Genomic DNA, 23,573 nt, shown 5'->3' on the forward strand with positions numbered 1-23,573 from the left:
CGGCGCGGTATCGCGCGAACCCCCTCTGTTTCGGCAGGCCGTTCCGTCGACCAATGAGAACTCGCGCCTATGATCCGAATTTGTATATAACCAGCTCGTTCGGTGTGTGGAGACACATTCGACCGTTTCGAGTTTTTACACACAGTCTACGAACTACCGACATGGCCCGTACCAAGCAAACCGCCCGCAAATCTACCGGAGGCAAGGCTCCCAGGAAGCAGTTGGCCACCAAAGCCGCCCGCAAGAGCGCACCGGCCACCGGAGGAGTGAAGAAACCCCATCGTTACCGTCCCGGTACCGTGGCTCTCCGTGAAATCCGTCGTTACCAGAAGAGCACCGAGCTGTTGATCCGCAAATTGCCGTTCCAACGCTTGGTCCGCGAGATCGCCCAAGACTTCAAGACCGACTTGCGTTTCCAGAGCTCGGCCGTCATGGCTCTGCAAGAAGCCAGCGAAGCGTACTTGGTCGGTCTGTTCGAAGACACCAACTTGTGCGCTATCCACGCCAAGCGCGTTACCATCATGCCCAAGGACATCCAGTTGGCTCGCCGTATTCGCGGAGAACGTGCTTAATCGTCTCAAACACTACAAATCCTCTTTAAAACGGCCCTTTTCAGGGCCACTACATGCGTTACAATTATTTCTTTATTGACCTTACAGCGGGCGCTGTTGGTAAAATTAATACAACAGTTTTATTATTATCGACGGTCGTGGGTATCCCCCGAGAATGTTGTTACTTACATTTTTAGATTAATCTTGAAAATTTCCAACGACCGTTTTTATTGAAGTATTATTTGTATTAAAAGAAAGCGGGTAAAATATAGGCGATAGACGATGAACGGGTCGGGATAGTATTAGGCACAGTGTAAATTGTATTTTTGGCGCGCGCGGGAAGTAGTCGGCGGCGGCCGCCGCGTTATAGTCGATCTGAATTTGAAAGGTTGTAGAGAACGTGGTGTATAAAGGAATTATTATTTTCTATCCGGTTTGTCCGACGGGAGGGATGGAAGCGTTATTAAAAAAAAGAAAAAAAACCCGTAGATTGTGGTGTATTGTTTAAAACTATTTTCACTGAAAGTAGATAGATATGGGCCCCACACGTTTCCGCGGCACTTAATTTAAAATACACGGACAGTGACGACATCAATAGGTTCTATACGTTTCTCAAAACTAAATAATATAATATACCAAATGTCAAATAATAATATATTACTTGCTAATGTGAAATGGCCATTGTTCAGCTGGTGTTTGTATTTTGTTTATCGAATAGCATATATACAATTAATTATAAAAGTCAACACTTTTTGAAATTTTGGGAAAACATGAAAAAACCGTTTAATAAAATGCCCAAGACAAATAGTTGTTATCTATAAATTGCAATTTTTTTTTTTTTAATTGCTCTATATTTTAAATTATTTTTCCAACCACGTTTAAAATGAAAAAGTAATTAAGTTCGGCACTCAAATGTGAGTAAACGAAAAGTTTTGGATTTAAGTAGATTATTTCTGGAGAAAAAAAAAACAACGATTTTATTCATAAAATAAATTTGTATTTCTATTTCTAATTTTACAATAATTATTTAGCATTTTCGTTTAATAAAACGAGAAATAATTGTTTCCGACTTTAATATTAAAATATAATATGTAATACCTATGTGAAAACCATTTTGTCGATAATAAGTTTTTATTTGTCAAACGGTCAATATTTACATGCCTCATGGCAACTACTGCAGACAATACATTTTGGAAATAAGCCTACACATAAAGTATATGTTTATCAGGTAAAAAATGGGTTTTGGAAATTTATTTCAAGAAAAAATAAACCAAAACGTTATCATAAAACTTTAAAATAATAATACCGATATTAATTTTTTGGAACGTAATCGGTTTTGTAAACGGGCTACTCGTTGTTCAGTTCTTACACTGTGCTGCCTCGTACACTTTGGACGAAACCGTCATAATATGGAGCCCCGACGATCACGGGCGAGTCTAGATATTTAACAATACTACTATTGAGCAAACGTAATAAATCGGTCTTTAACTTTCAAAAATATATAAAATAAATTTAAACAAATGTAAAGACGTCTTAATCGCGACGGTTTACTCGTTCGAAGCGGTTAACGATTTAATTGAAATAGAGTTAAGCCTTATTTTTAATAGAAATCTGGGCAGCTTTAATAGCTGAATAGGTAATATATTTTTATAATGACAATTAAAATTGTTTTTACTATTTTCGGTGTAATCTAAAGTCGATTCGGTCGGTGTTGCCGCCGTCAAAATATCGCATAGAGTTTTGATAATAACTACGCGACACGTAAAACTACTAACGACCCGAATTCGACACCACGCCCTTCGGTCTCTTCATATCTCAGACTCTTTTACCCTACGCGATAATTTTTCAATACACGTGCAGATTGCGAATCGAAAAGACTTTTTAATTTAACTCGAAATTAACGGGTTGTAATCGACCTCGAAAGAGGTGTATCGTTGAATAGTCGGACTGGTCGGAACAACCTCCTACGGCACAGCGGCCGTCGACTTAAAGAGAAAATTCGACCGACCGACGGCTTTGCTATAACGTTGGCTTTAAGGAGAAAGAGATTTATCGCCGTTACGTGATTTTCGAGCGGAAAAAACGAGATAAAACAGAACGGGATCACGTCAAAACGAAAAATTCGATTCCGTAAGCGTTTACTAGTCGGTATGGCGACGAGTATATAGCTGGCATGATGGCCGAACGCGGGTTATACACACCGTTCCTGTTCATTTTGCCAGAGTACCAGAGTCTATTTTCAAACCGCTTCACCATGACCGACACCGCAGTCGCCGCACCAGCACCAGCCGCCTCGTCGCCGGCCCAGGCCAAGTCGCCGAAAAAGAAGTCCGCCGCTCCCAAGGCGAAGAAAGCCGCACCGGCTCATCCTACCACGGCCGTGATGGTGATCGCAGCCGTCAAGGAACTGAAGGAGAAAAAAGGATCGTCGTTGCCGGCTATCAAGAAATATTTGGCCGCCAACTACAAAGTGGACGCTGCCAAGCTAGCGCCTTTCATCCGCAAATTCCTAAAGTCGGCCGTCGCCAGCGGCAAGCTGGTCCAGACCAAGGGCAACGGAGCGTCGGGCCATTTCAAATTGGCCGCCGAAGTCAAAAAAGAGAAGAAGGTAGCGCCGAAAAAGAAGCCGATCGCCAAGAAAGCGGCGGTGTCCAAGGCGCCCGGAGCGGCCAAGAAGAGGAAGAGCACCGGTGCCAAGAAACCGAAATCCGGCGAGCCCGCCGCCAAGAAGGTGAAAAAGGTAGCCGCAGCGCCTAAACCCAAAGCCGCGAAACCGAAAAAGTCTCCGGCCAAGGCTAAGAAAGCGCCGGCCACCAAAGCCAAGGCACCCAAGGCGAAGAAGGTGGCAGTCAAGAAGACGGCTGCGCCCAAAAAGAAGGCGTAATTTGTTAAAAACACTCTCTTAAACCCTTAAAACGGTCCTTTTCAGGACCACCAATATTAATAAAATATAATATACACACAATAGTCGTGTCGGTCAACGGCGGTGTCTCGTACCGATATTTAATATTTTATAGATTATAGTAATACAAACTACAGTAAGTAATAGTGACTGTGAAATGGAATGAAAAAGTTAAAACGATTACAATATGAGTAAATACGTTTGTTATTGTATATTTAGGAAAATGATGTCCCACAGATACAAACTTAGAATAAATCCGTAGTTCATCAACTGTTAGTCGGTATTACCCGTAGAATACAAATAAAAAAAAATTATGACAATCGTATTTTAAACAGATTGAAAGGGCAGAGGTGACGCCTTTAGAATGGACGAGCGGGGAAATTTAATAAAAATACCAACGTTATTGTAATGCTATAAAAAATACTTGGCTATTGCAGATAATATGTAAGATGATTAAAGCGATTATGAAGTATGCAAGTATGTATGTATGTATGTATGTATGTATGTATGTATGGATGTATGTATGTATGTATGTATGTATGTATGTATGTATGTATGGATGGATGTATGTATGTATGGATGTATGTATGTATGTATGTATGTACGTATGGATGGCGTGTACGTTAAAAGACATTGCTTTTAGAATTGATCGATATCGAGATAGTTTTTCGTGTACAGTTTATCATACTACAAATTGACCTGACCGATTAAAAACGGAAAAAAACAACGGACGCGGCCGCTGCGCTGTGCGTTAAACGGCACACGCGAGATATAGATAACAGGACAAAAACAAAAAAACAAACGAGCGGAACGAACGACCCACGTCGTTGTATTCATTTGTATTTCATTGTAAATTTGTATTCAAATTCAAATACTTGTGTACTATAGTCGTATATGATAAACTGTACACGAAAAACCGTCTCGATGTCGATCAATTCTAAAAGCGATATCTGTTGACGTACACACCATCCATACATACATACATACATGCATGCATACGTACTCACATACAAACGTACTTCATAATCGCTTTTTTTATATTGTACCTATCTGTAAATTGTTCAATGAAACCCCAAATATGCACTCGAAATTTATTTTCTACTTATTTTTAAATATAACTTGTATTTTTTAAATATCATGTTCGTACTAGTGATGGGAATCCGAAAATCCGGATTTTTCAAAAAAAACGCTTTTTAAGTCATTTGAAAATCATTTAATTGTTAAATACTATTACAATATAAAGATGTGTACCTAAGTAAAATTTGTTGATAACATTTTTTAAAAAAAACTTTTAACTTTGTTTATAAAATGCTTTCGGATTTCGGATTCCGGATTTTCGGATTTCAACAAATCCGAAATTCAAAAGCAGTTTATCTCTTTGGGGTTTTGTTTTATTTTCACATATTTATCAAAAAAATGTTACTTAGATATAGAGCTTTATGTTGTAAAATTATTTAACACTTATATGATTTTTAAGTAGCTTAAATAGCGTTTTTTTGTGAAAATCCGGATTTTCCGATTCCCATCACTAGTTCATACTAGTTGTAACCGCAAAACCTAAATAAAAATAGTTTTTATAAAAAATAAATAATTAACACTTTTAAATAAACAAAATTTTAAAATATGACGCAATTATCGAAAATAATAAAACATTTGAGTACCCACCTGCCTAAGAATAAAAAAATCCCAAAATATAAAAGAAAAGTAACTCAAAAGTTAATAAACACACACACAATTATAATATTCGTAAAAACAATAATGCGCGCGACAATACCCTCCTCGTAATAAAACGGTCGATTACGGGAGAGTGCCCCCGACAAAGTAATTTGGGCGGCCTTAAATAATAAACACTATTGACATTTTTACTGTGTAGAAAATTTTGTATAGTTTGTTTGGCCTACGTTTAATTGCTTATTTGCTAAAATACGTTGGTCTTTAAGAACTATACTGCAGTCAGATCTATTTTTCAGACCATTCGTTACAAGTCCCGGGCCCTAATAATATAATATATTCAAATGCAATAATATTATACTCTGCCAGTAAACTGTGTCGTTATGCAATTAACTCGAGTGAGCAGATCACTGTTGTATTTTATTTTAGTTAATAAAACTGTTATATACATATATAGCTAATTTAAGTGTTATATATAGCTAATATTGTTTTCCCGTTTTTTTCTAATTTGTGTAGTGATTTTATTTTTTAGTAATGTAATGTAAAAATAAAATTGAATGTATGTAAAATACACGTAGTACTAACCACGACAAACGTAATATAATGATACAAAAGACGATAACACACACGGCGGTCGTCCGTCCGGTCGGTGATATTGTCAATAAAAATTAAAAACCCCAGATATTAATAACTTAAATAGGATACACTACTACGAATAATAATAATATTATATGTAATAACGTGTATCAGAATAATAATAATTTGGTGGCCCTGAAAAGGGCCGTTTTAAGTGGATATAGCGCGCGACTAATATCGAAATGCTTATTTGGAACTGGTGTACTTGGTCACGGCCTTGGTGCCTTCACTGACGGCGTGCTTGGCCAATTCACCGGGCAACAGGAGACGGACGGCGGTCTGGATCTCCCGGCTGGTGATGGTCGAACGCTTGTTGTAGTGGGCCAGACGGCTGGATTCGGCGGCGATGCGTTCGAAAATGTCGTTGACGAAGCTGTTCATGATGCTCATAGCCTTGGAGGAAACGCCGGTGTCGGGGTGGACTTGTTTCAACACCTTGTAGATGTAAATACCGTACGATTCTTTCCTCTTCGGCTTGCGCTTCTTGTCGGACTTGGTGATGTTTTTCTGCGCCTTGCCGGACTTCTTCATGGCCTTGCCTGCGGATTTACCTCCTGGTGCCATAGTGACTGCGGTTGTACACGGTTTGCGGGTCGTCGAAATAGTTGGCCGGTAGCTGGTGGACGAATGATGGTTCGAAAATCGTTTACGCTCATATTTATTACGCGTCGCGACTTCGTTTATCGAGTACGATTTGTAAGAGTCGACGAAAAAAACGACGAGTAAGACTAACACTTTGTGTTTAAAAGCGAACCCTACGATGTGCCGTTTTTTCATCGTCAACGTCTAAGCATCAAAGAAAAACACGACGAGTATAAACAACACATAGCTTGGGACGTTCATACCTACGAAGTGTGGTTTTTCATCGTTGTTATTTTCAAACGTAGGCCAACATACAGACGCGTTTACGTCGTATAAGTGTATAAATACCGATTTTGGCCTGTTCCGATCATCAGTATCGTCTGGATTTTCTCTCGTTTCACTACACGACAATCTACAATCGAGCATCATGAGCGGACGCGGCAAAGGAGGAAAAGCAAAGAGCGGCAAATCGAAGACCCGGTCGTCCCGTGCCGGACTCCAGTTCCCGGTCGGTCGTATCCATCGTCTGTTGAGGAAGGGCAACTACGCCGAGCGCGTCGGTGCCGGCGCTCCCGTGTACCTGGCCGCCGTCATGGAGTACTTGGCCGCTGAAGTGTTGGAGTTGGCCGGTAACGCCGCCCGTGACAACAAGAAGACCCGTATCATCCCCAGACATTTGCAGTTGGCCATCAGGAACGACGAGGAGTTGAACAAACTGTTGTCCGGCGTCACCATCGCCCAAGGCGGTGTGTTGCCCAACATCCAAGCCGTCCTTTTGCCCAAGAAGACCGAAAAGAAAGCATAAGAACGTCGTCGCCGTATTTACAAATATTAAAACGGCCCTTTTCAGGGCCACCAATATTTACTATTATTGCGCAACACTCTTGTTGTGTTTTCGGTATAAAATGATGTGCTATGTTGGGCGAAAAATATCGTTACATTATTTTGTCGAGCCTTAGAAAATATAGGTATATTTAAACAATTATAACTTAGAATTTCAGCAAATCTACTTTAGTTATTTTTCTAGGTCAATAACAATTTATAAAATATGACTATAACTCGAATTGGAAATAATATTTAAGTATAATATACAATATGATTATTAGTATGAGCTTGAAATACCAACGTATACATATGTGACAACAGTGATTTAATGACACTTGACTAAAAAAAAAAAAGACAATTGTATTTTGCTATTTAGCTACAACATCGGCCGGCACTACAATAATAACATCATTGGTTAATATCGAAATATTGTCTCTTCAATAATATTGTCATCGATATTAATAGATATTATAGATTTAGATCAATGACTTACAATATTATATTATTGTGACAATAGTTATAAAAATCGTATATTACCCACGTGCGATTCTACTAATTGTATAATACACAAATATTCAATTAGTATGTTATATTATATTATACATTTAGTTTGTTATATTTTTTATGTCAACTAGCATGTATGTTACAGAGTACACAATAGTCTGTATGTACTATAAAATATTAACTCGAACAATTACAAATGTATACCGTTAAAACTACTCGTTTGTATATATATATATATATATTATTATTATAATGGCAATACGCCATAACGTTTTGTTAATTCATACGGTATACTTCATAATATTAACTATTTTGCGCATCCAAACACGTGACACATAATAATATTATACACTAACGTACTCATGTAGCCGACTGCGAAATGCATTAAATGACATAAACGTTAATGAATAATTGTGATAACATAAAATGGTGGCCCTGAAAAGGGCCGTTTTAAAGAACAGTAGGTAGGGTGCAATGCGAACGGTCGTCGGGAATTAACCTCCGAAACCGTACAGAGTGCGGCCTTGGCGTTTCAGAGCGTAGACCACGTCCATGGCGGTGACGGTCTTCCTCTTGGCGTGCTCGGTGTAGGTGACGGCGTCACGGATTACGTTTTCCAGAAACACCTTCAACACTCCGCGGGTCTCTTCGTAGATCAGGCCGGAGATACGTTTGACACCACCGCGGCGGGCTAACCGACGAATGGCCGGCTTGGTGATTCCTTGGATGTTGTCCCGCAGCACTTTACGATGACGTTTGGCGCCTCCTTTTCCCAAACCTTTTCCTCCTTTGCCGCGTCCAGTCATTGTTGCTGATTGTCGTTCGGAGAGCTGCGTCGGACTGAAGAAACAAATCGAATGATGCCCGGACAACGTTTTCGCGTCGTATTTATGTAATCGGGCCGTCGCGCGGACCAATCGCGGCGCGGTATCGCGCGAACCCCCCTGTTTCGGCAGGCCGTTCCGTCGACCAATGAGAACTCGCGCCTATGATCCGAATTTGTATATAACCAGCTCGTTCGGTGTGTGGAGACACATTCGACCGTTTCGAGTTTTTACACACAGTCTACGAACTACCGACATGGCCCGTACCAAGCAAACCGCCGCAAATCTACCGGAGGCAAGGCTCCCAGGAAGCAGTTGGCCACCAAAGCCGCCCGCAAGAGCGCACCGGCCACCGGAGGAGTGAAGAAACCCCATCGTTACCGTCCCGGTACCGTGGCTCTCCGTGAAATCCGTCGTTACCAGAAGAGCACCGAGCTGTTGATCCGCAAATTGCCGTTCCAACGCTTGGTCCGCGAGATCGCCCAAGACTTCAAGACCGACTTGCGTTTCCAGAGCTCGGCCGTCATGGCTCTGCAAGAAGCCAGCGAAGCGTACTTGGTCGGTCTGTTCGAAGACACCAACTTGTGCGCTATCCACGCCAAGCGCGTTACCATCATGCCCAAGGACATCCAGTTGGCTCGCCGTATTCGCGGAGAACGTGCTTAATCGTCTCAAACACTACAAATCCTCTTTAAAACGGCCCTTTTCAGGGCCACTACATGCGTTACAATTATTTCTTTATTGACCTTACAGCGGGCGCTGTTGGTAAAATTAATACAACAGTTTTATTATTATCGACGGTCGTGGGTATCCCCCCGAGAATGTTGTTACTTACATTTTTAGATTAATCTTGAAAATTTCCAACGACCGTTTTTATTGAAGTATTATTTGTATTAAAAGAAAGCGGGTAAAATAATAGGCGATAGACGATGAACGGGTCGGGATAGTATTAGGCACAGTGTAAATTGTATTTTTGGCGCGCGCGGGAAGTAGTCGGCGGCGGCCGCCGCGTTATAGTCGATCTGAATTTGAAAGGTTGTAGAACGTGGTGTATAAAGGAATTATTATTTTCTATCCGGTTTGTCCGACGGGAGGGATGGAAGCGTTATTAAAAAAAAGAAAAAAAACCCGTAGATTGTGGTGTATTGTTTAAAACTATTTTCACTGAAAGTAGATAGATATGGGCCCCACACGTTTCCGCGGCACTTAATTTAAAATACACGGACAGTGACGACATCAATAGGTTCTATACGTTTCTCAAAACTAAATAATATAATATACCAAATGTCAAATAATAATATATTACTTGCTAATGTGAAATGGCCATTGTTCAGCTGGTGTTTGTATTTTGTTTATCGAATAGCATATATACAATTAATTATAAAAGTCAACACTTTTTGAAATTTTGGGAAAACATGAAAAAACCCGTTTAATAAAATGCCCAAGACAAATAGTTGTTATCTATAAATTGCAATTTTTTTTTTTTTAATTGCTCTATATTTTAAATTATTTTTCCAACCACGTTTAAAATGAAAAAGTAATTAAGTTCGGCACTCAAATGTGAGTAAACGAAAAGTTTTGGATTTAAGTAGATTATTTCTGGAGAAAAAAAAACAACGATTTTATTCATAAAATAAATTTTGTATTTCTATTTCTAATTTTACAATAATTATTTAGCATTTTCGTTTAATAAAACGAGAAATAATTGTTTCCGACTTTAATATTAAAATATAATATGTAATACCTATGTGAAAACCATTTTGTCGATAATAAGTTTTTATTTGTCAAACGGTCAATATTTACATGCCTCATGGCAACTACTGCAGACAATACATTTTGGAAATAAGCCTACACATAAAGTATATGTTTATCAGGTAAAAAATGGGTTTTGGAAATTTATTTCAAGAAAAATAAACCAAAACGTTATCATAAAACTTTAAAATAATAATACCGATATTAATTTTTTGGAACGTAATCGGTTTTGTAAACGGGCTACTCGTTGTTCAGTTCTTACACTGTGCTGCCTCGTACACTTTGGACGAAACCGTCATAATATGGAGCCCCGACGATCACGGGCGAGTCTAGATATTTAACAATACTACTATTGAGCAAACGTAATAAATCGGTCTTTAACTTTCAAAAATATATAAAATAAATTTAAACAAATGTAAAGACGTCTTAATCGCGACGGTTTACTCGTTCGAAGCGGTTAACGATTTAATTGAAATAGAGTTAAGCCTTATTTTTAATAGAAATCTGGGCAGCTTTAATAGCTGAATAGGTAATATATTTTTATAATGACAATTAAAATTGTTTTTACTATTTTCGGTGTAATCTAAAGTCGATTCGGTCGGTGTTGCCGCCGTCAAAATATCGCATAGAGTTTTGATAATAACTACGCGACACGTAAAACTACTAACGACCCGAATTCGACACCACGCCCTTCGGTCTCTTCATATCTCAGACTCTTTTACCCTACGCGATAATTTTTCAATACACGTGCAGATTGCGAATCGAAAAGACTTTTTAATTTAACTCGAAATTAACGGGTTGTAATCGACCTCGAAAGAGGTGTATCGTTGAATAGTCGGACTGGTCGGAACAACCTCCTACGGCACAGCGGCCGTCGACTTAAAGAGAAAATTCGACCGACCGACGGCTTTGCTATAACGTTGGCTTTAAGGAGAAAGAGATTTATCGCCGTTACGTGATTTTCGAGCGGAAAAAACGAGATAAAACAGAACGGGATCACGTCAAAACGAAAAATTCGATTCCGTAAGCGTTTACTAGTCGGTATGGCGACGAGTATATAGCTGGCATGATGGGCCGAACGCGGGTTATACACACCGTTCCTGTTCATTTTGCCAGAGTACCAGAGTCTATTTTCAAACCGCTTCACCATGACCGACACCGCAGTCGCCGCACCAGCACCAGCCGCCTCGTCGCCGGCCCAGGCCAAGTCGCCGAAAAAGAAGTCCGCCGCTCCCAAGGCGAAGAAAGCCGCACCGGCTCATCCTACCACGGCCGTGATGGTGATCGCAGCCGTCAAGGAACTGAAGGAGAAAAAAGGATCGTCGTTGCCGGCTATCAAGAAATATTTGGCCGCCAACTACAAAGTGGACGCTGCCAAGCTAGCGCCTTTCATCCGCAAATTCCTAAAGTCGGCCGTCGCCAGCGGCAAGCTGGTCCAGACCAAGGGCAACGGAGCGTCGGGCCATTTCAAATTGGCCGCCGAAGTCAAAAAAGAGAAGAAGGTAGCGCCGAAAAAGAAGCCGATCGCCAAGAAAGCGGCGGTGTCCAAGGCGCCCGGAGCGGCCAAGAAGAGGAAGAGCACCGGTGCCAAGAAACCGAAATCCGGCGAGCCCGCCGCCAAGAAGGTGAAAAAGGTAGCCGCAGCGCCTAAACCCAAAGCCGCGAAACCGAAAAAGTCTCCGGCCAAGGCTAAGAAAGCGCCGGCCACCAAAGCCAAGGCACCCAAGGCGAAGAAGGTGGCAGTCAAGAAGACGGCTGCGCCCAAAAAGAAGGCGTAATTTGTTAAAAACACTCTCTTAAACCCTTAAAACGGTCCTTTTCAGGACCACCAAATATTAATAAAATATAATATACACACAATAGTCGTGTCGGTCAACGGCGGTGTCTCGTACCGATATTTAATATTTTATAGATTATAGTAATACAAACTACAGTAAGTAATAGTGACTGTGAAATGGAATGAAAAAGTTAAAACGATTACAATATGAGTAAATACGTTTGTTATTGTATATTTAGGAAAATGATGTCCCACAGATACAAACTTAGAATAAATCCGTAGTTCATCAACTGTTAGTCGGTATTACCCGTAGAATACAAATAAAAAAAAATTATGACAATCGTATTTTAAACAGATTGAAAGGGCAGAGGTGACGCCTTTAGAATGGACGAGCGGGGAAATTTAATAAAAATACCAACGTTATTGTAATGCTATAAAAAATACTTGGCTATTGCAGATATATGTAAGATGATTAAAGCGATTATGAAGTATGCAAGTATGTATGTATGTATGTATGTATGTATGTATGTATGGATGTATGTATGTATGTATGTATGTATGTATGTATGTATGTATGGATGGATGTATGTATGTATGGATGTATGTATGTATGTATGTATGTACGTATGGATGGCGTGTACGTTAAAAGACATTGCTTTTAGAATTGATCGATATCGAGATAGTTTTTCGTGTACAGTTTATCATACTACAAATTGACCTGACCGATTAAAAACGGAAAAAAACAACGGACGCGGCCGCTGCGCTGTGCGTTAAACGGCACACGCGAGATATAGATAACAGGACAAAAACAAAAAAACAAACGAGCGGAACGAACGACCCACGTCGTTGTATTCATTTGTATTTCATTGTAAATTTGTATTCAAATTCAAATACTTGTGTACTATAGTCGTATATGATAAACTGTACACGAAAAACCGTCTCGATGTCGATCAATTCTAAAAGCGATATCTGTTGACGTACACACCATCCATACATACATACATACATGCATGCATACGTACTCACATACAAACGTACTTCATAATCGCTTTTTTTATATTGTACCTATCTGTAAATTGTTCAATGAAACCCCAAATATGCACTCGAAATTTATTTTCTACTTATTTTTAAATATAACTTGTATTTTTTAAATATCATGTTCGTACTAGTGATGGGAATCCGAAAATCCGGATTTTTCAAAAAAACGCTTTTTAAGTCATTTGAAAATCATTTAATTGTTAAATACTATTACAATATAAAGATGTGTACCTAAGTAAAATTTGTTGATAACATTTTTTAAAAAAAAACTTTTAACTTTGTTTATAAAATGCTTTCGGATTTCGGATTCCGGATTTTCGGATTTCAACAAATCCGAAATTCAAAAGCAGTTTATCTCTTTGGGGTTTTGTTTTATTTTCACATATTTATCAAAAAAATGTTACTTAGATATAGAGCTTTATGTTGTAAAATTATTTAACACTTATATGATTTTTAAGTAGCTTAAATAGCGTTTTTTTGTGAAAATCCGGATTTTCCGATTCCCATCACTAGTTCATACTAGTTGTAACCGCAAAACCTAAATAAAAATAGTTTTTATAAAAAATAAATTTAACACTTTTAAATAAACAAAATTTTAAAATATGACGCAATTATCGAAAATAATAAAACATTTGAGTACCCACCTGCCTAAGAATAAAAAAATCCCAAAATATAAAAGAAAAGTAACTCAAAAGTTAATAAACACACACACAATTATAATATCGTTAAAAACAATAATGCGCGCGACAATACCCTCCTCGTAATAAAACGGTCGATTACGGGAGAGTGCCCGACAAAGTAATTTGGGCGGCCTTAAATAATAAACACTATTGACATTTTTACTGTGTAGAAAATTTTGTATAGTTTGTTTGGCCTACGTTTAATTGCTTATTTGCTAAAATACGTTGGTCTTTAAGAACTATACTGCAGTCAGATCTATTTTTCAGACCATTCGTTACAAGTCCCGGGCCCTAATAATATAATATATTCAAATGCAATAATATTATACTCTGCCAGTAAACTGTGTCGTTATGCAATTAACTCGAGTGAGCAGATCACTGTTGTATTTTATTTTAGTTAATAAAACTGTTTATATACATATATAGCTAATTTAAGTGTTATATATAGCTAATATTGTTTTCCCGTTTTTTTCTAATTTGTGTAGTGAATTTATATTTTTAGTAATGTAATGTGAAAAAATTCGCTGAATGTACAAATAAAATACACGTCGTAGTACTAACCGACGACAAACGTAATATAATGATACAAAAGACGATAACACACACGGCGGTCGTCCGTCCGGTCGGTGATATTGTCAATAAAAATTAAAAACCCCAGATATTAATAACTTAAATAGGATACACTACGAATAATAATAATATTATTATGTAATAACGTGTATCAGAATAATAATAATTTGGTGGCCCTGAAAAGGGCCGTTTTAAGTGGATATAGCGCGCGACTAATATCGAAATGCTTATTTGGAACTGGTGTACTTGGTCACGGCCTTGGTGCCTTCACTGACGGCGTGCTTGGCCAATTCACCGGGCAACAGGAGACGGACGGCGGTCTGGATCTCCCGGCTGGTGATGGTCGAACGCTTGTTGTAGTGGGCCAGACGGCTGGATTCGGCGGCGATGCGTTCGAAAATGTCGTTGACGAAGCTGTTCATGATGCTCATAGCCTTGGAGGAAACGCCGGTGTCGGGGTGGACTTGTTTCAACACCTTGTAGATGTAAATACCGTACGATTCTTTCCTCTTCGGCTTGCGCTTCTTGTCGGACTTGGTGATGTTTTTCTGCGCCTTGCCGGACTTCTTCATGGCCTTGCCTGCGGATTTACCTCCTGGTGCCATAGTGACTGCGGTTGTACACGGTTTGCGGGTCGTCGAAATAGTTGGCCGGTAGCTGGTGGACGAATGATGGTTCGAAAATCGTTTACGCTCATATTTATTACGCGTCGCGACTTCGTTTATCGAGTACGATTTGTAAGAGTCGACGAAAAAAACGACGAGTAAGACTAACACTTTGTGTTTAAAAGCGAACCCTACGATGTGCCGTTTTTTCATCGTCAACGTCTAAGCATCAAAGAAAAACACGACGAGTATAAACAACACATAGCTTGGGACGTTCATACCTACGAAGTGTGGTTTTTCATCGTTGTTATTTTCAAACGTAGGCCAACATACAGACGCGTTTACGTCGTATAAGTGTATAAATACCGATTTTGGCCTGTTCCGATCATCAGTATCGTCTGGATTTTCTCTCGTTTCACTACACGACAATCTACAATCGAGCATCATGAGCGGACGCGGCAAAGGAGGAAAAGCAAAGAGCGGCAAATCGAAGACCCGGTCGTCCCGTGCCGGACTCCAGTTCCCGGTCGGTCGTATCCATCGTCTGTTGAGGAAGGGCAACTACGCCGAGCGCGTCGGTGCCGGCGCTCCCGTGTACCTGGCCGCCGTCATGGAGTACTTGGCCGCTGAAGTGTTGGAGTTGGCCGGTAACGCCGCCCGTGACAACAAGAAGACCCGTATCATCCCCAGACATTTGCAGTTGGCCATCAGGAACGACGAGGAGTTGAACAAACTGTTGTCCGGCGTCACCATCGCCCAAGGCGGTGTGTTGCCCAACATCCAAGCCGTCCTTTTGCCCAAGAAGACCGAAAAGAAAGCATAAGAACGTCGTCGCCGTATTTACAAATATTAAAACGGCCCTTTTCAGGGCCACCAATATTTACTATTATTGCGCAACACTCTTGTTGTGTTTTCGGTATAAAATGATGTGCTATGTTGGGCGAAAAATATCGTTACATTATTTTGTCGAGCCTTAGAAAATATAGGTATATTTAAACAATTATAACTTAGAATTTCAGCAAATCTACTTTAGTTATTTTTCTAGGTCAATAACAATTTATAAAATATGACTATAACTCGAATTGGAAATAATATTTAAGTATAATATACAATATGATTATTAGTATGAGCTTGAAATACCAACGTATACATATGTGACAACAGTGATTTAATGACACTTGACTAAAACAAAAAAGACAATTGTATTTTGCTATTTAGCTACAACATCGGCCGGCACTACAATAATAACATCATTGGTTAATATCGAAATATTGTCTCTTCAATAATATTGTCATCGATATTAATAGATATTATAGATTTAGATCAATGACTTACAATATTATATTATTGTGACAATAGTTATAAAAATCGTATATTACCCACGTGCGATTCTACTAATTGTATAATACACAAATATTCAATTAGTATGTTATATTATATTATACATTTAGTTTGTTATATTTTTATGTCAACTAGCATGTATGTTACAGAGTACACAATAGTCTGTATGTACTATAAAATATTAACTCGAACAATTACAAATGTATACCGTTAAAACTACTCGTTTGTATATATATATATATATATTATTATTATAATGGCAATACGCCATAACGTTTTGTTAATTCATACGGTATACTTCATAATATTAACTATTTTGCGCATCCAAACACGTGACACATAATATTATACACTAACGTACTCATGTAGCCGACTGCGAAATGCATTAAATGACATAAACGTTAATGAATAATTGTGATAACATAAAATGGTGGCCCTGAAAAGGGCCGTTTTAAAGAACAGTAGGTAGGGTGCAATGCGAACGGTCGTCGGGAATTAACCTCCGAAACCGTACAGAGTGCGGCCTTGGCGTTTCAGAGCGTAGACCACGTCCATGGCGGTGACGGTCTTCCTCTTGGCGTGCTCGGTGTAGGTGACGGCGTCACGGATTACGTTTTCCAGAAACACCTTCAACACTCCGCGGGTCTCTTCGTAGATCAGGCCGGAGATACGTTTGACACCACCGCGGCGGGCTAACCGACGAATGGCCGGCTTGGTGATTCCTTGGATGTTGTCCCGCAGCACTTTACGATGACGTTTGGCGCCTCCTTTTCCCAAACCTTTTCCTCCTTTGCCGCGTCCAGTCATTGTTGCTGATTGTCGTTCGGAGAGCTGCGTCGGACTGAAGAAACAAATCGAATGATGCCCGGACAACGTTTTCGCGTCGTATTTATGTAATCGGGCCGTCGCGCGGACCAATCGCGGCGCGGTATCGCGCGAACCCCCTCTGTTTCGGCAGGCCGTTCCGTCGACCAATGAGAACTCGCGCCTATGATCCGAATTTGTATATAACCAGCTCGTTCGGTGTGTGGAGACACATTCGACCGTTTCGAGTTTTTACACACAGTCTACGAACTACCGACATGGCCCGTACCAAGCAAACCGCCCGCAAATCTACCGGAGGCAAGGCTCCCAGGAAGCAGTTGGCCACCAAAGCCGCCCGCAAGAGCGCACCGGCCACCGGAGGAGTGAAGAAAACCCATCGTTACCGTCCCGGTACCGTGGCTCTCCGTGAAATCCGTCGTTACCAGAAGAGCACCGAGCTGTTGATCCGCAAATTGCCGTTCCAACGCTTGGTCCGCGAGATCGCCCAAGACTTCAAGACCGACTTGCGTTTCCAGAGCTCGGCCGTCATGGCTCTGCAAGAAGCCAGCGAAGCGTACTTGGTCGGTCTGTTCGAAGACACCAACTTGTGCGCTATCCACGCCAAGCGCGTTACCATCATGCCCAAGGACATCCAGTTGGCTCGCCGTATTCGCGGAGAACGTGCTTAATCGTCTCAAACACTACAAATCCTCTTTAAAACGGCCCTTTTCAGGGCCACTACATGCGTTACAATTATTTCTTTATTGACCTTACAGCGGGCGCTGTTGTTGTAAAATTAATACAACAGTTTTATTATTATCGACGGTCGTGGGTATCCCCCCGAGAATGTTGTTACTTACATTTTTAGATTAATCTTGAAAATTTCCAACGACCGTTTTTATTGAAGTATTATTTGTATTAAAAGAAAGCGGGTAAAATAATAGGCGATAGACGATGAACGGGTCGGGATAGTATTAGGCACAGTGTAAATTGTATTTTTGGCGCGCGCGGGAAGTAGTCGGCGGCGGCCGCCGCGTTATAGTCGATCTGAATTTGAAAGGTTGTAGAACGTGGTGTATAAAGGAATTATTATTTTCTATCCGGTTTGTCCGACGGGAGGGATGGAAGCGTTATTAAAAAAAGAAAAAAAACCCGTAGATTGTGGTGTATTGTTTAAAACTATTTTCACTGAAAGTAGATAGATATGGGCCCCACACGTTTCCGCGGCACTTAATTTAAAATACACGGACAGTGACGACATCAATAGGTTCTATACGTTTCTCAAAACTAAATAATATAATATACCAAATGTCAAATAATAATATATTACTTGCTAATGTGAAATGGCCATTGTTCAGCTGGTGTTTGTATTTTGTTTATCGAATAGCATATATACAATTAATTATAAAAGTCAACACTTTTTGAAATTTTGGGAAAACATGAAAAAACCCGTTTAATAAAATGCCCAAGACAAATAGTTGTTATCTATAAATTGCAATTTTTTTTTTTTAATTGCTCTATATTTTAAATTATTTTTCCAACCACGTTTAAAATGAAAAAGTAATTAAGTTCGGCACTCAAATGTGAGTAAACGAAAAGTTTTGGATTTAAGTAGATTATTTCTGGAGAAAAAAAAACAACGATTTTATTCATAAAATAAATTTTGTATTTCTATTTCTAATTTTACAATAATTATTTAGCATTTTCGTTTAATAAAACGAGAAATAATTGTTTCCGACTTTAATATTAAAATATAATATGTAATACCTATGTGAAAACCATTTTGTCGATAATAAGTTTTTATTTGTCAAACGGTCAATATTTACATGCCTCATGGCAACTACTGCAGACAATACATTTTGGAAATAAGCCTACACATAAAGTATATGTTTATCAGGTAAAAAATGGGTTTTGGAAATTTATTTCAAGAAAAAATAAACCAAAACGTTATCATAAAACTTTAAAATAATAATACCGATATTAATTTTTTGGAACGTAATCGGTTTTGTAAACGGGCTACTCGTTGTTCAGTTCTTACACTGTGCTGCCTCGTACACTTTGGACGAAACCGTCATAATATGGAGCCCCGACGATCACGGGCGAGTCTAGATATTTAACAATACTACTATTGAGCAAACGTAATAAATCGGTCTTTAACTTTCAAAAATATATAAAATAAATTTAAACAAATGTAAAGACGTCTTAATCGCGACGGTTTACTCGTTCGAAGCGGTTAACGATTTAATTGAAATAGAGTTAAGCCTTATTTTTAATAGAAATCTGGGCAGCTTTAATAGCTGAATAGGTAATATATTTTTATAATGACAATTAAAATTGTTTTTACTATTTTCGGTGTAATCTAAAGTCGATTCGGTCGGTGTTGCCGCCGTCAAAATATCGCATAGAGTTTTGATAATAACTACGCGACACGTAAAACTACTAACGACCCGAATTCGACACCACGCCCTTCGGTCTCTTCATATCTCAGACTCTTTTACCCTACGCGATAATTTTTCAATACACGTGCAGATTGCGAATCGAAAAGACTTTTTAATTTAACTCGAAATTAACGGGTTGTAATCGACCTCGAAAGAGGTGTATCGTTGAATAGTCGGACTGGTCGGAACAACCTCCTACGGCACAGCGGCCGTCGACTTAAAGAGAAAATTCGACCGACCGACGGCTTTGCTATAACGTTGGCTTTAAGGAGAAAGAGATTTATCGCCGTTACGTGATTTTCGAGCGGAAAAAACGAGATAAAACAGAACGGGATCACGTCAAAACGAAAAATTCGATTCCGTAAGCGTTTACTAGTCGGTATGGCGACGAGTATATAGCTGGCATGATGGCCGAACGCGGGTTATACACACCGTTCCTGTTCATTTTGCCAGAGTACCAGAGTCTATTTTCAAACCGCTTCACCATGACCGACACCGCAGTCGCCGCACCAGCACCAGCCGCCTCGTCGCCGGCCCAGGCCAAGTCGCCGAAAAAGAAGTCCGCCGCTCCCAAGGCGAAGAAAGCCGCACCGGCTCATCCTACCACGGCCGTGATGGTGATCGCAGCCGTCAAGGAACTGAAGGAGAAAAAAGGATCGTCGTTGCCGGCTATCAAGAAATATTTGGCCGCCAACTACAAAGTGGACGCTGCCAAGCTAGCGCCTTTCATCCGCAAATTCCTAAAGTCGGCCGTCGCCAGCGGCAAGCTGGTCCAGACCAAGGGCAACGGAGCGTCGGGCCATTTCAAATTGGCCGCCGAAGTCAAAAAAGAGAAGAAGGTAGCGCCGAAAAAGAAGCCGATCGCCAAGAAAGCGGCGGTGTCCAAGGCGCCCGGAGCGGCCAAGAAGAGGAAGAGCACCGGTGCCAAGAAACCGAAATCCGGCGAGCCCGCCGCCAAGAAGGTGAAAAAGGTAGCCGCAGCGCCTAAACCCAAAGCCGCGAAACCGAAAAAGTCTCCGGCCAAGGCTAAGAAAGCGCCGGCCACCAAAGCCAAGGCACCCAAGGCGAAGAAGGTGGCAGTCAAGAAGACGGCTGCGCCCAAAAAGAAGGCGTAATTTGTTAAAAACACTCTCTTAAACCCTTAAAACGGTCCTTTTCAGGACCACCAAATATTAATAAAATATAATATACACACAATAGTCGTGTCGGTCAACGGCGGTGTCTCGTACCGATATTTAATATTTTATAGATTATAGTAATACAAACTACAGTAAGTAATAGTGACTGTGAAATGGAATGAAAAAGTTAAAACGATTACAATATGAGTAAATACGTTTGTTATTGTATATTTAGGAAAATGATGTCCCACAGATACAAACTTAGAATAAATCCGTAGTTCATCAACTGTTAGTCGGTATTACCCGTAGAATACAAATAAAAAAAAATTATGACAATCGTATTTTAAACAGATTGAAAGGGCAGAGGTGACGCCTTTAGAATGGACGAGCGGGGAAATTTAATAAAAATACCAACGTTATTGTAATGCTATAAAAAATACTTGGCTATTGCAGATAATATGTAAGATGATTAAAGCGATTATGAAGTATGCAAGTATGTATGTATGTATGTATGTATGTATGTATGTATGGATGTATGTATGTATGTATGTATGTATGTATGTATGTATGTATGGATGGATGTATGTATGTATGGATGTATGTATGTATGTATGTATGTACGTATGGATGGCGTGTACGTTAAAAGACATTGCTTTTAGAATTGATCGATATCGAGATAGTTTTTCGTGTACAGTTTATCATACTACAAATTGACCTGACCGATTAAAAACGGAAAAAAACAACGGACGCGGCCGCTGCGCTGTGCGTTAAACGGCACACGCGAGATATAGATAACAGGACAAAAACAAAAAAACAAACGAGCGGAACGAACGACCCACGTCGTTGTATTCATTTGTATTTCATTGTAAATTTGTATTCAAATTCAAATACTTGTGTACTATAGTCGTATATGATAAACTGTACACGAAAAACCGTCTCGATGTCGATCAATTCTAAAAGCGATATCTGTTGACGTACACACCATCCATACATACATACATACATGCATGCATACGTACTCACATACAAACGTACTTCATAATCGCTTTTTTTATATTGTACCTATCTGTAAATTGTTCAATGAAACCCCAAATATGCACTCGAAATTTATTTTCTACTTATTTTTAAATATAACTTGTATTTTTTAAATATCATGTTCGTACTAGTGATGGGAATCCGAAAATCCGGATTTTTCAAAAAAACGCTTTTTAAGTCATTTGAAAATCATTTAATTGTTAAATACTATTACAATATAAAGATGTGTACCTAAGTAAAATTTGTTGATAACATTTTTTAAAAAAAAACTTTTAACTTTGTTTATAAAATGCTTTCGGATTTCGGATTCCGGATTTTCGGATTTCAACAAATCCGAAATTCAAAAGCAGTTTATCTCTTTGGGGTTTTGTTTTATTTTCACATATTTATCAAAAAAATGTTACTTAGATATAGAGCTTTATGTTGTAAAATTATTTAACACTTATATGATTTTTAAGTAGCTTAAATAGCGTTTTTTTGTGAAAATCCGGATTTTCCGATTCCCATCACTAGTTCATACTAGTTGTAACCGCAAAACCTAAATAAAAATAGTTTTTATAAAAAATAAATTTAACACTTTTAAATAAACAAAATTTTAAAATATGACGCAATTATCGAAAATAATAAAACATTTGAGTACCCACCTGCCTAAGAATAAAAAAATCCCAAAATATAAAAGAAAAGTAACTCAAAAGTTAATAAACACACACACAATTATAATATTCGTAAAAACAATAATGCGCGCGACAATACCCTCCTCGTAATAAAACGGTCGATTACGGGAGAGTGCCCCCGACAAAGTAATTTGGGCGGCCTTAAATAATAAACACTATTGACATTTTTACTGTGTAGAAAATTTTGTATAGTTTGTTTGGCCTACGTTTAATTGCTTATTTGCTAAAATACGTTGGTCTTTAAGAACTATACTGCAGTCAGATCTATTTTTCAGACCATTCGTTACAAGTCCCGGGCCCTAATAATATAATATATTCAAATGCAATAATATTATACTCTGCCAGTAAACTGTGTCGTTATGCAATTAACTCGAGTGAGCAGATCACTGTTGTATTTTATTTTAGTTAATAAAACTGTTATATACATATATAGCTAATTTAAGTGTTATATATAGCTAATATTGTTTTCCCGTTTTTTTCTAATTTGTGTAGTGAATTTATATTTTTAGTAATGTAATGTGAAAAAATTCGCTGAATGTACAAATAAAATACACGTCGTAGTACTAACCGACGACAAACGTAATATAATGATACAAAAGACGATAACACACACGGCGGTCGTCCGTCCGGTCGGTGATATTGTCAATAAAAATTAAAAACCCCAGATATTAATAACTTAAATAGGATACACTACGAATAATAATAATATTATTATGTAATAACGTGTATCAGAATAATAATAATTTGGTGGCCCTGAAAAGGGCCGTTTTAAGTGGATATAGCGCGCGACTAATATCGAAATGCTTATTTGGAACTGGTGTACTTGGTCACGGCCTTGGTGCCTTCACTGACGGCGTGCTTGGCCAATTCACCGGGCAACAGGAGACGGACGGCGGTCTGGATCTCCCGGCTGGTGATGGTCGAACGCTTGTTGTAGTGGGCCAGACGGCTGGATTCGGCGGCGATGCGTTCGAAAATGTCGTTGACGAAGCTGTTCATGATGCTCATAGCCTTGGAGGAAACGCCGGTGTCGGGGTGGACTTGTTTCAACACCTTGTAGATGTAAATACCGTACGATTCTTTCCTCTTCGGCTTGCGCTTCTTGTCGGACTTGGTGATGTTTTTCTGCGCCTTGCCGGACTTCTTCATGGCCTTGCCTGCGGATTTACCTCCTGGTGCCATAGTGACTGCGGTTGTACACGGTTTGCGGGTCGTCGAAATAGTTGGCCGGTAGCTGGTGGACGAA

General features: G+C 39.4%; 13 protein-coding genes across 13 annotated transcripts; 8 read left to right on the top strand and 5 right to left on the bottom strand.

The window, feature by feature from the left end:
• Window positions 1–132: 132 nt before the first annotated feature.
• On the top strand, window positions 133–601 carry LOC126843923 (histone H3). The gene has a single exon (XM_050581733.1). It carries the CDS (start codon window positions 162–164, stop codon window positions 570–572), a length of 411 nt encoding a protein of 136 aa, XP_050437690.1. The 5' UTR covers window positions 133–161; the 3' UTR covers window positions 573–601.
• Window positions 602–2,765: 2,164 nt separating this feature from the next.
• LOC126843920 (histone H1-like) lies at window positions 2,766–3,479 on the top strand. The gene has a single exon (XM_050581729.1). The coding sequence runs from the start codon at window positions 2,806–2,808 to the stop codon at window positions 3,433–3,435; it is 630 nt and encodes a 209-aa protein (XP_050437686.1). The 5' UTR covers window positions 2,766–2,805; the 3' UTR covers window positions 3,436–3,479.
• A 2,415-nt stretch (window positions 3,480–5,894) lies between these two features.
• LOC126843931 (histone H2B) lies at window positions 5,895–6,378 on the bottom strand. The gene has a single exon (XM_050581740.1). The coding sequence runs from the start codon at window positions 6,322–6,324 to the stop codon at window positions 5,947–5,949; it is 378 nt and encodes a 125-aa protein (XP_050437697.1). The 5' UTR covers window positions 6,325–6,378; the 3' UTR covers window positions 5,895–5,946.
• A 348-nt stretch (window positions 6,379–6,726) lies between these two features.
• On the top strand, window positions 6,727–7,192 carry LOC126843927 (histone H2A). Its single transcript, XM_050581737.1, has one exon. The coding sequence runs from the start codon at window positions 6,770–6,772 to the stop codon at window positions 7,145–7,147; it is 378 nt and encodes a 125-aa protein (XP_050437694.1). The 5' UTR covers window positions 6,727–6,769; the 3' UTR covers window positions 7,148–7,192.
• A 915-nt stretch (window positions 7,193–8,107) lies between these two features.
• On the bottom strand, window positions 8,108–8,506 carry LOC126843936 (histone H4). The gene has a single exon (XM_050581745.1). It carries the CDS (start codon window positions 8,475–8,477, stop codon window positions 8,166–8,168), a length of 312 nt encoding a protein of 103 aa, XP_050437702.1. The 5' UTR covers window positions 8,478–8,506; the 3' UTR covers window positions 8,108–8,165.
• A 25-nt stretch (window positions 8,507–8,531) lies between these two features.
• LOC126843948 (histone H3-like) lies at window positions 8,532–9,190 on the top strand. The gene is made up of 2 exons (XM_050581757.1): window positions 8,532–8,555; window positions 8,736–9,190. The coding sequence occupies exons 1-2, from the start codon at window positions 8,532–8,534 to the stop codon at window positions 9,159–9,161; spliced, it is 450 nt and encodes a 149-aa protein (XP_050437714.1). The 3' UTR covers window positions 9,162–9,190.
• A 2,165-nt stretch (window positions 9,191–11,355) lies between these two features.
• On the top strand, window positions 11,356–12,069 carry LOC126843917 (histone H1-like). Its single transcript, XM_050581727.1, has one exon. The coding sequence runs from the start codon at window positions 11,396–11,398 to the stop codon at window positions 12,023–12,025; it is 630 nt and encodes a 209-aa protein (XP_050437684.1). The 5' UTR covers window positions 11,356–11,395; the 3' UTR covers window positions 12,026–12,069.
• Window positions 12,070–14,487: 2,418 nt separating this feature from the next.
• LOC126843928 (histone H2B) lies at window positions 14,488–14,971 on the bottom strand. Its single transcript, XM_050581738.1, has one exon. It carries the CDS (start codon window positions 14,915–14,917, stop codon window positions 14,540–14,542), a length of 378 nt encoding a protein of 125 aa, XP_050437695.1. The 5' UTR covers window positions 14,918–14,971; the 3' UTR covers window positions 14,488–14,539.
• Window positions 14,972–15,319: 348 nt separating this feature from the next.
• On the top strand, window positions 15,320–15,785 carry LOC126843926 (histone H2A). The gene has a single exon (XM_050581736.1). The coding sequence runs from the start codon at window positions 15,363–15,365 to the stop codon at window positions 15,738–15,740; it is 378 nt and encodes a 125-aa protein (XP_050437693.1). The 5' UTR covers window positions 15,320–15,362; the 3' UTR covers window positions 15,741–15,785.
• A 910-nt stretch (window positions 15,786–16,695) lies between these two features.
• Window positions 16,696–17,094, bottom strand: LOC126843935 (histone H4). Its single transcript, XM_050581744.1, has one exon. The coding sequence runs from the start codon at window positions 17,063–17,065 to the stop codon at window positions 16,754–16,756; it is 312 nt and encodes a 103-aa protein (XP_050437701.1). The 5' UTR covers window positions 17,066–17,094; the 3' UTR covers window positions 16,696–16,753.
• A 222-nt stretch (window positions 17,095–17,316) lies between these two features.
• Window positions 17,317–17,780, top strand: LOC126843924 (histone H3-like). Its single transcript, XM_050581734.1, has one exon. It carries the CDS (start codon window positions 17,341–17,343, stop codon window positions 17,749–17,751), a length of 411 nt encoding a protein of 136 aa, XP_050437691.1. The 5' UTR covers window positions 17,317–17,340; the 3' UTR covers window positions 17,752–17,780.
• Window positions 17,781–19,945: 2,165 nt separating this feature from the next.
• Window positions 19,946–20,659, top strand: LOC126843919 (histone H1-like). The gene has a single exon (XM_050581728.1). The coding sequence runs from the start codon at window positions 19,986–19,988 to the stop codon at window positions 20,613–20,615; it is 630 nt and encodes a 209-aa protein (XP_050437685.1). The 5' UTR covers window positions 19,946–19,985; the 3' UTR covers window positions 20,616–20,659.
• Window positions 20,660–23,079: 2,420 nt separating this feature from the next.
• Window positions 23,080–23,563, bottom strand: LOC126843930 (histone H2B). Its single transcript, XM_050581739.1, has one exon. It carries the CDS (start codon window positions 23,507–23,509, stop codon window positions 23,132–23,134), a length of 378 nt encoding a protein of 125 aa, XP_050437696.1. The 5' UTR covers window positions 23,510–23,563; the 3' UTR covers window positions 23,080–23,131.
• Between the last annotated feature and the right edge of the window lie 10 nt (window positions 23,564–23,573).

This window comes from Adelges cooleyi, unplaced genomic scaffold (assembly GCF_023614345.1).
Source record: "Adelges cooleyi isolate 19-005CV unplaced genomic scaffold, UGA_ACOO_1.1 ACOO_flye_CR_arks_rails_tigmint_CR_PRNA_577, whole genome shotgun sequence".
Lineage (NCBI taxonomy): Eukaryota > Metazoa > Arthropoda > Insecta > Hemiptera > Adelgidae > Adelges > Adelges cooleyi.

Excerpts from the sequence above, each read along its gene's own strand:
- LOC126843926 (XM_050581736.1), top strand. The coding sequence starts at position 15,363 with ATGAGCGGACGCGGCAAAGGAGGAAAAGCAAAGAGCGGCAAATCGAAG.
- LOC126843927 (XM_050581737.1), top strand. The coding sequence starts at position 6,770 with ATGAGCGGACGCGGCAAAGGAGGAAAAGCAAAGAGCGGCAAATCGAAG.
- LOC126843936 (XM_050581745.1), bottom strand. The coding sequence starts at position 8,477 with ATGACTGGACGCGGCAAAGGAGGAAAAGGTTTGGGAAAAGGAGGCGCC.
- LOC126843920 (XM_050581729.1), top strand. The coding sequence starts at position 2,806 with ATGACCGACACCGCAGTCGCCGCACCAGCACCAGCCGCCTCGTCGCCG.
- LOC126843948 (XM_050581757.1), top strand. The coding sequence starts at position 8,532 with ATGCCCGGACAACGTTTTCGCGTC. Across the intron at positions 8,556-8,735 it reads CCGGACAACGTTTTCGCGTC|TCTACGAACTACCGACATGG; the intron begins GTATTTATGTAA and ends TTTTACACACAG.
- LOC126843917 (XM_050581727.1), top strand. The coding sequence starts at position 11,396 with ATGACCGACACCGCAGTCGCCGCACCAGCACCAGCCGCCTCGTCGCCG.
- LOC126843919 (XM_050581728.1), top strand. The coding sequence starts at position 19,986 with ATGACCGACACCGCAGTCGCCGCACCAGCACCAGCCGCCTCGTCGCCG.
- LOC126843928 (XM_050581738.1), bottom strand. The coding sequence starts at position 14,917 with ATGGCACCAGGAGGTAAATCCGCAGGCAAGGCCATGAAGAAGTCCGGC.
- LOC126843930 (XM_050581739.1), bottom strand. The coding sequence starts at position 23,509 with ATGGCACCAGGAGGTAAATCCGCAGGCAAGGCCATGAAGAAGTCCGGC.
- LOC126843935 (XM_050581744.1), bottom strand. The coding sequence starts at position 17,065 with ATGACTGGACGCGGCAAAGGAGGAAAAGGTTTGGGAAAAGGAGGCGCC.
- LOC126843924 (XM_050581734.1), top strand. The coding sequence starts at position 17,341 with ATGGCCCGTACCAAGCAAACCGCCCGCAAATCTACCGGAGGCAAGGCT.
- LOC126843931 (XM_050581740.1), bottom strand. The coding sequence starts at position 6,324 with ATGGCACCAGGAGGTAAATCCGCAGGCAAGGCCATGAAGAAGTCCGGC.
- LOC126843923 (XM_050581733.1), top strand. The coding sequence starts at position 162 with ATGGCCCGTACCAAGCAAACCGCCCGCAAATCTACCGGAGGCAAGGCT.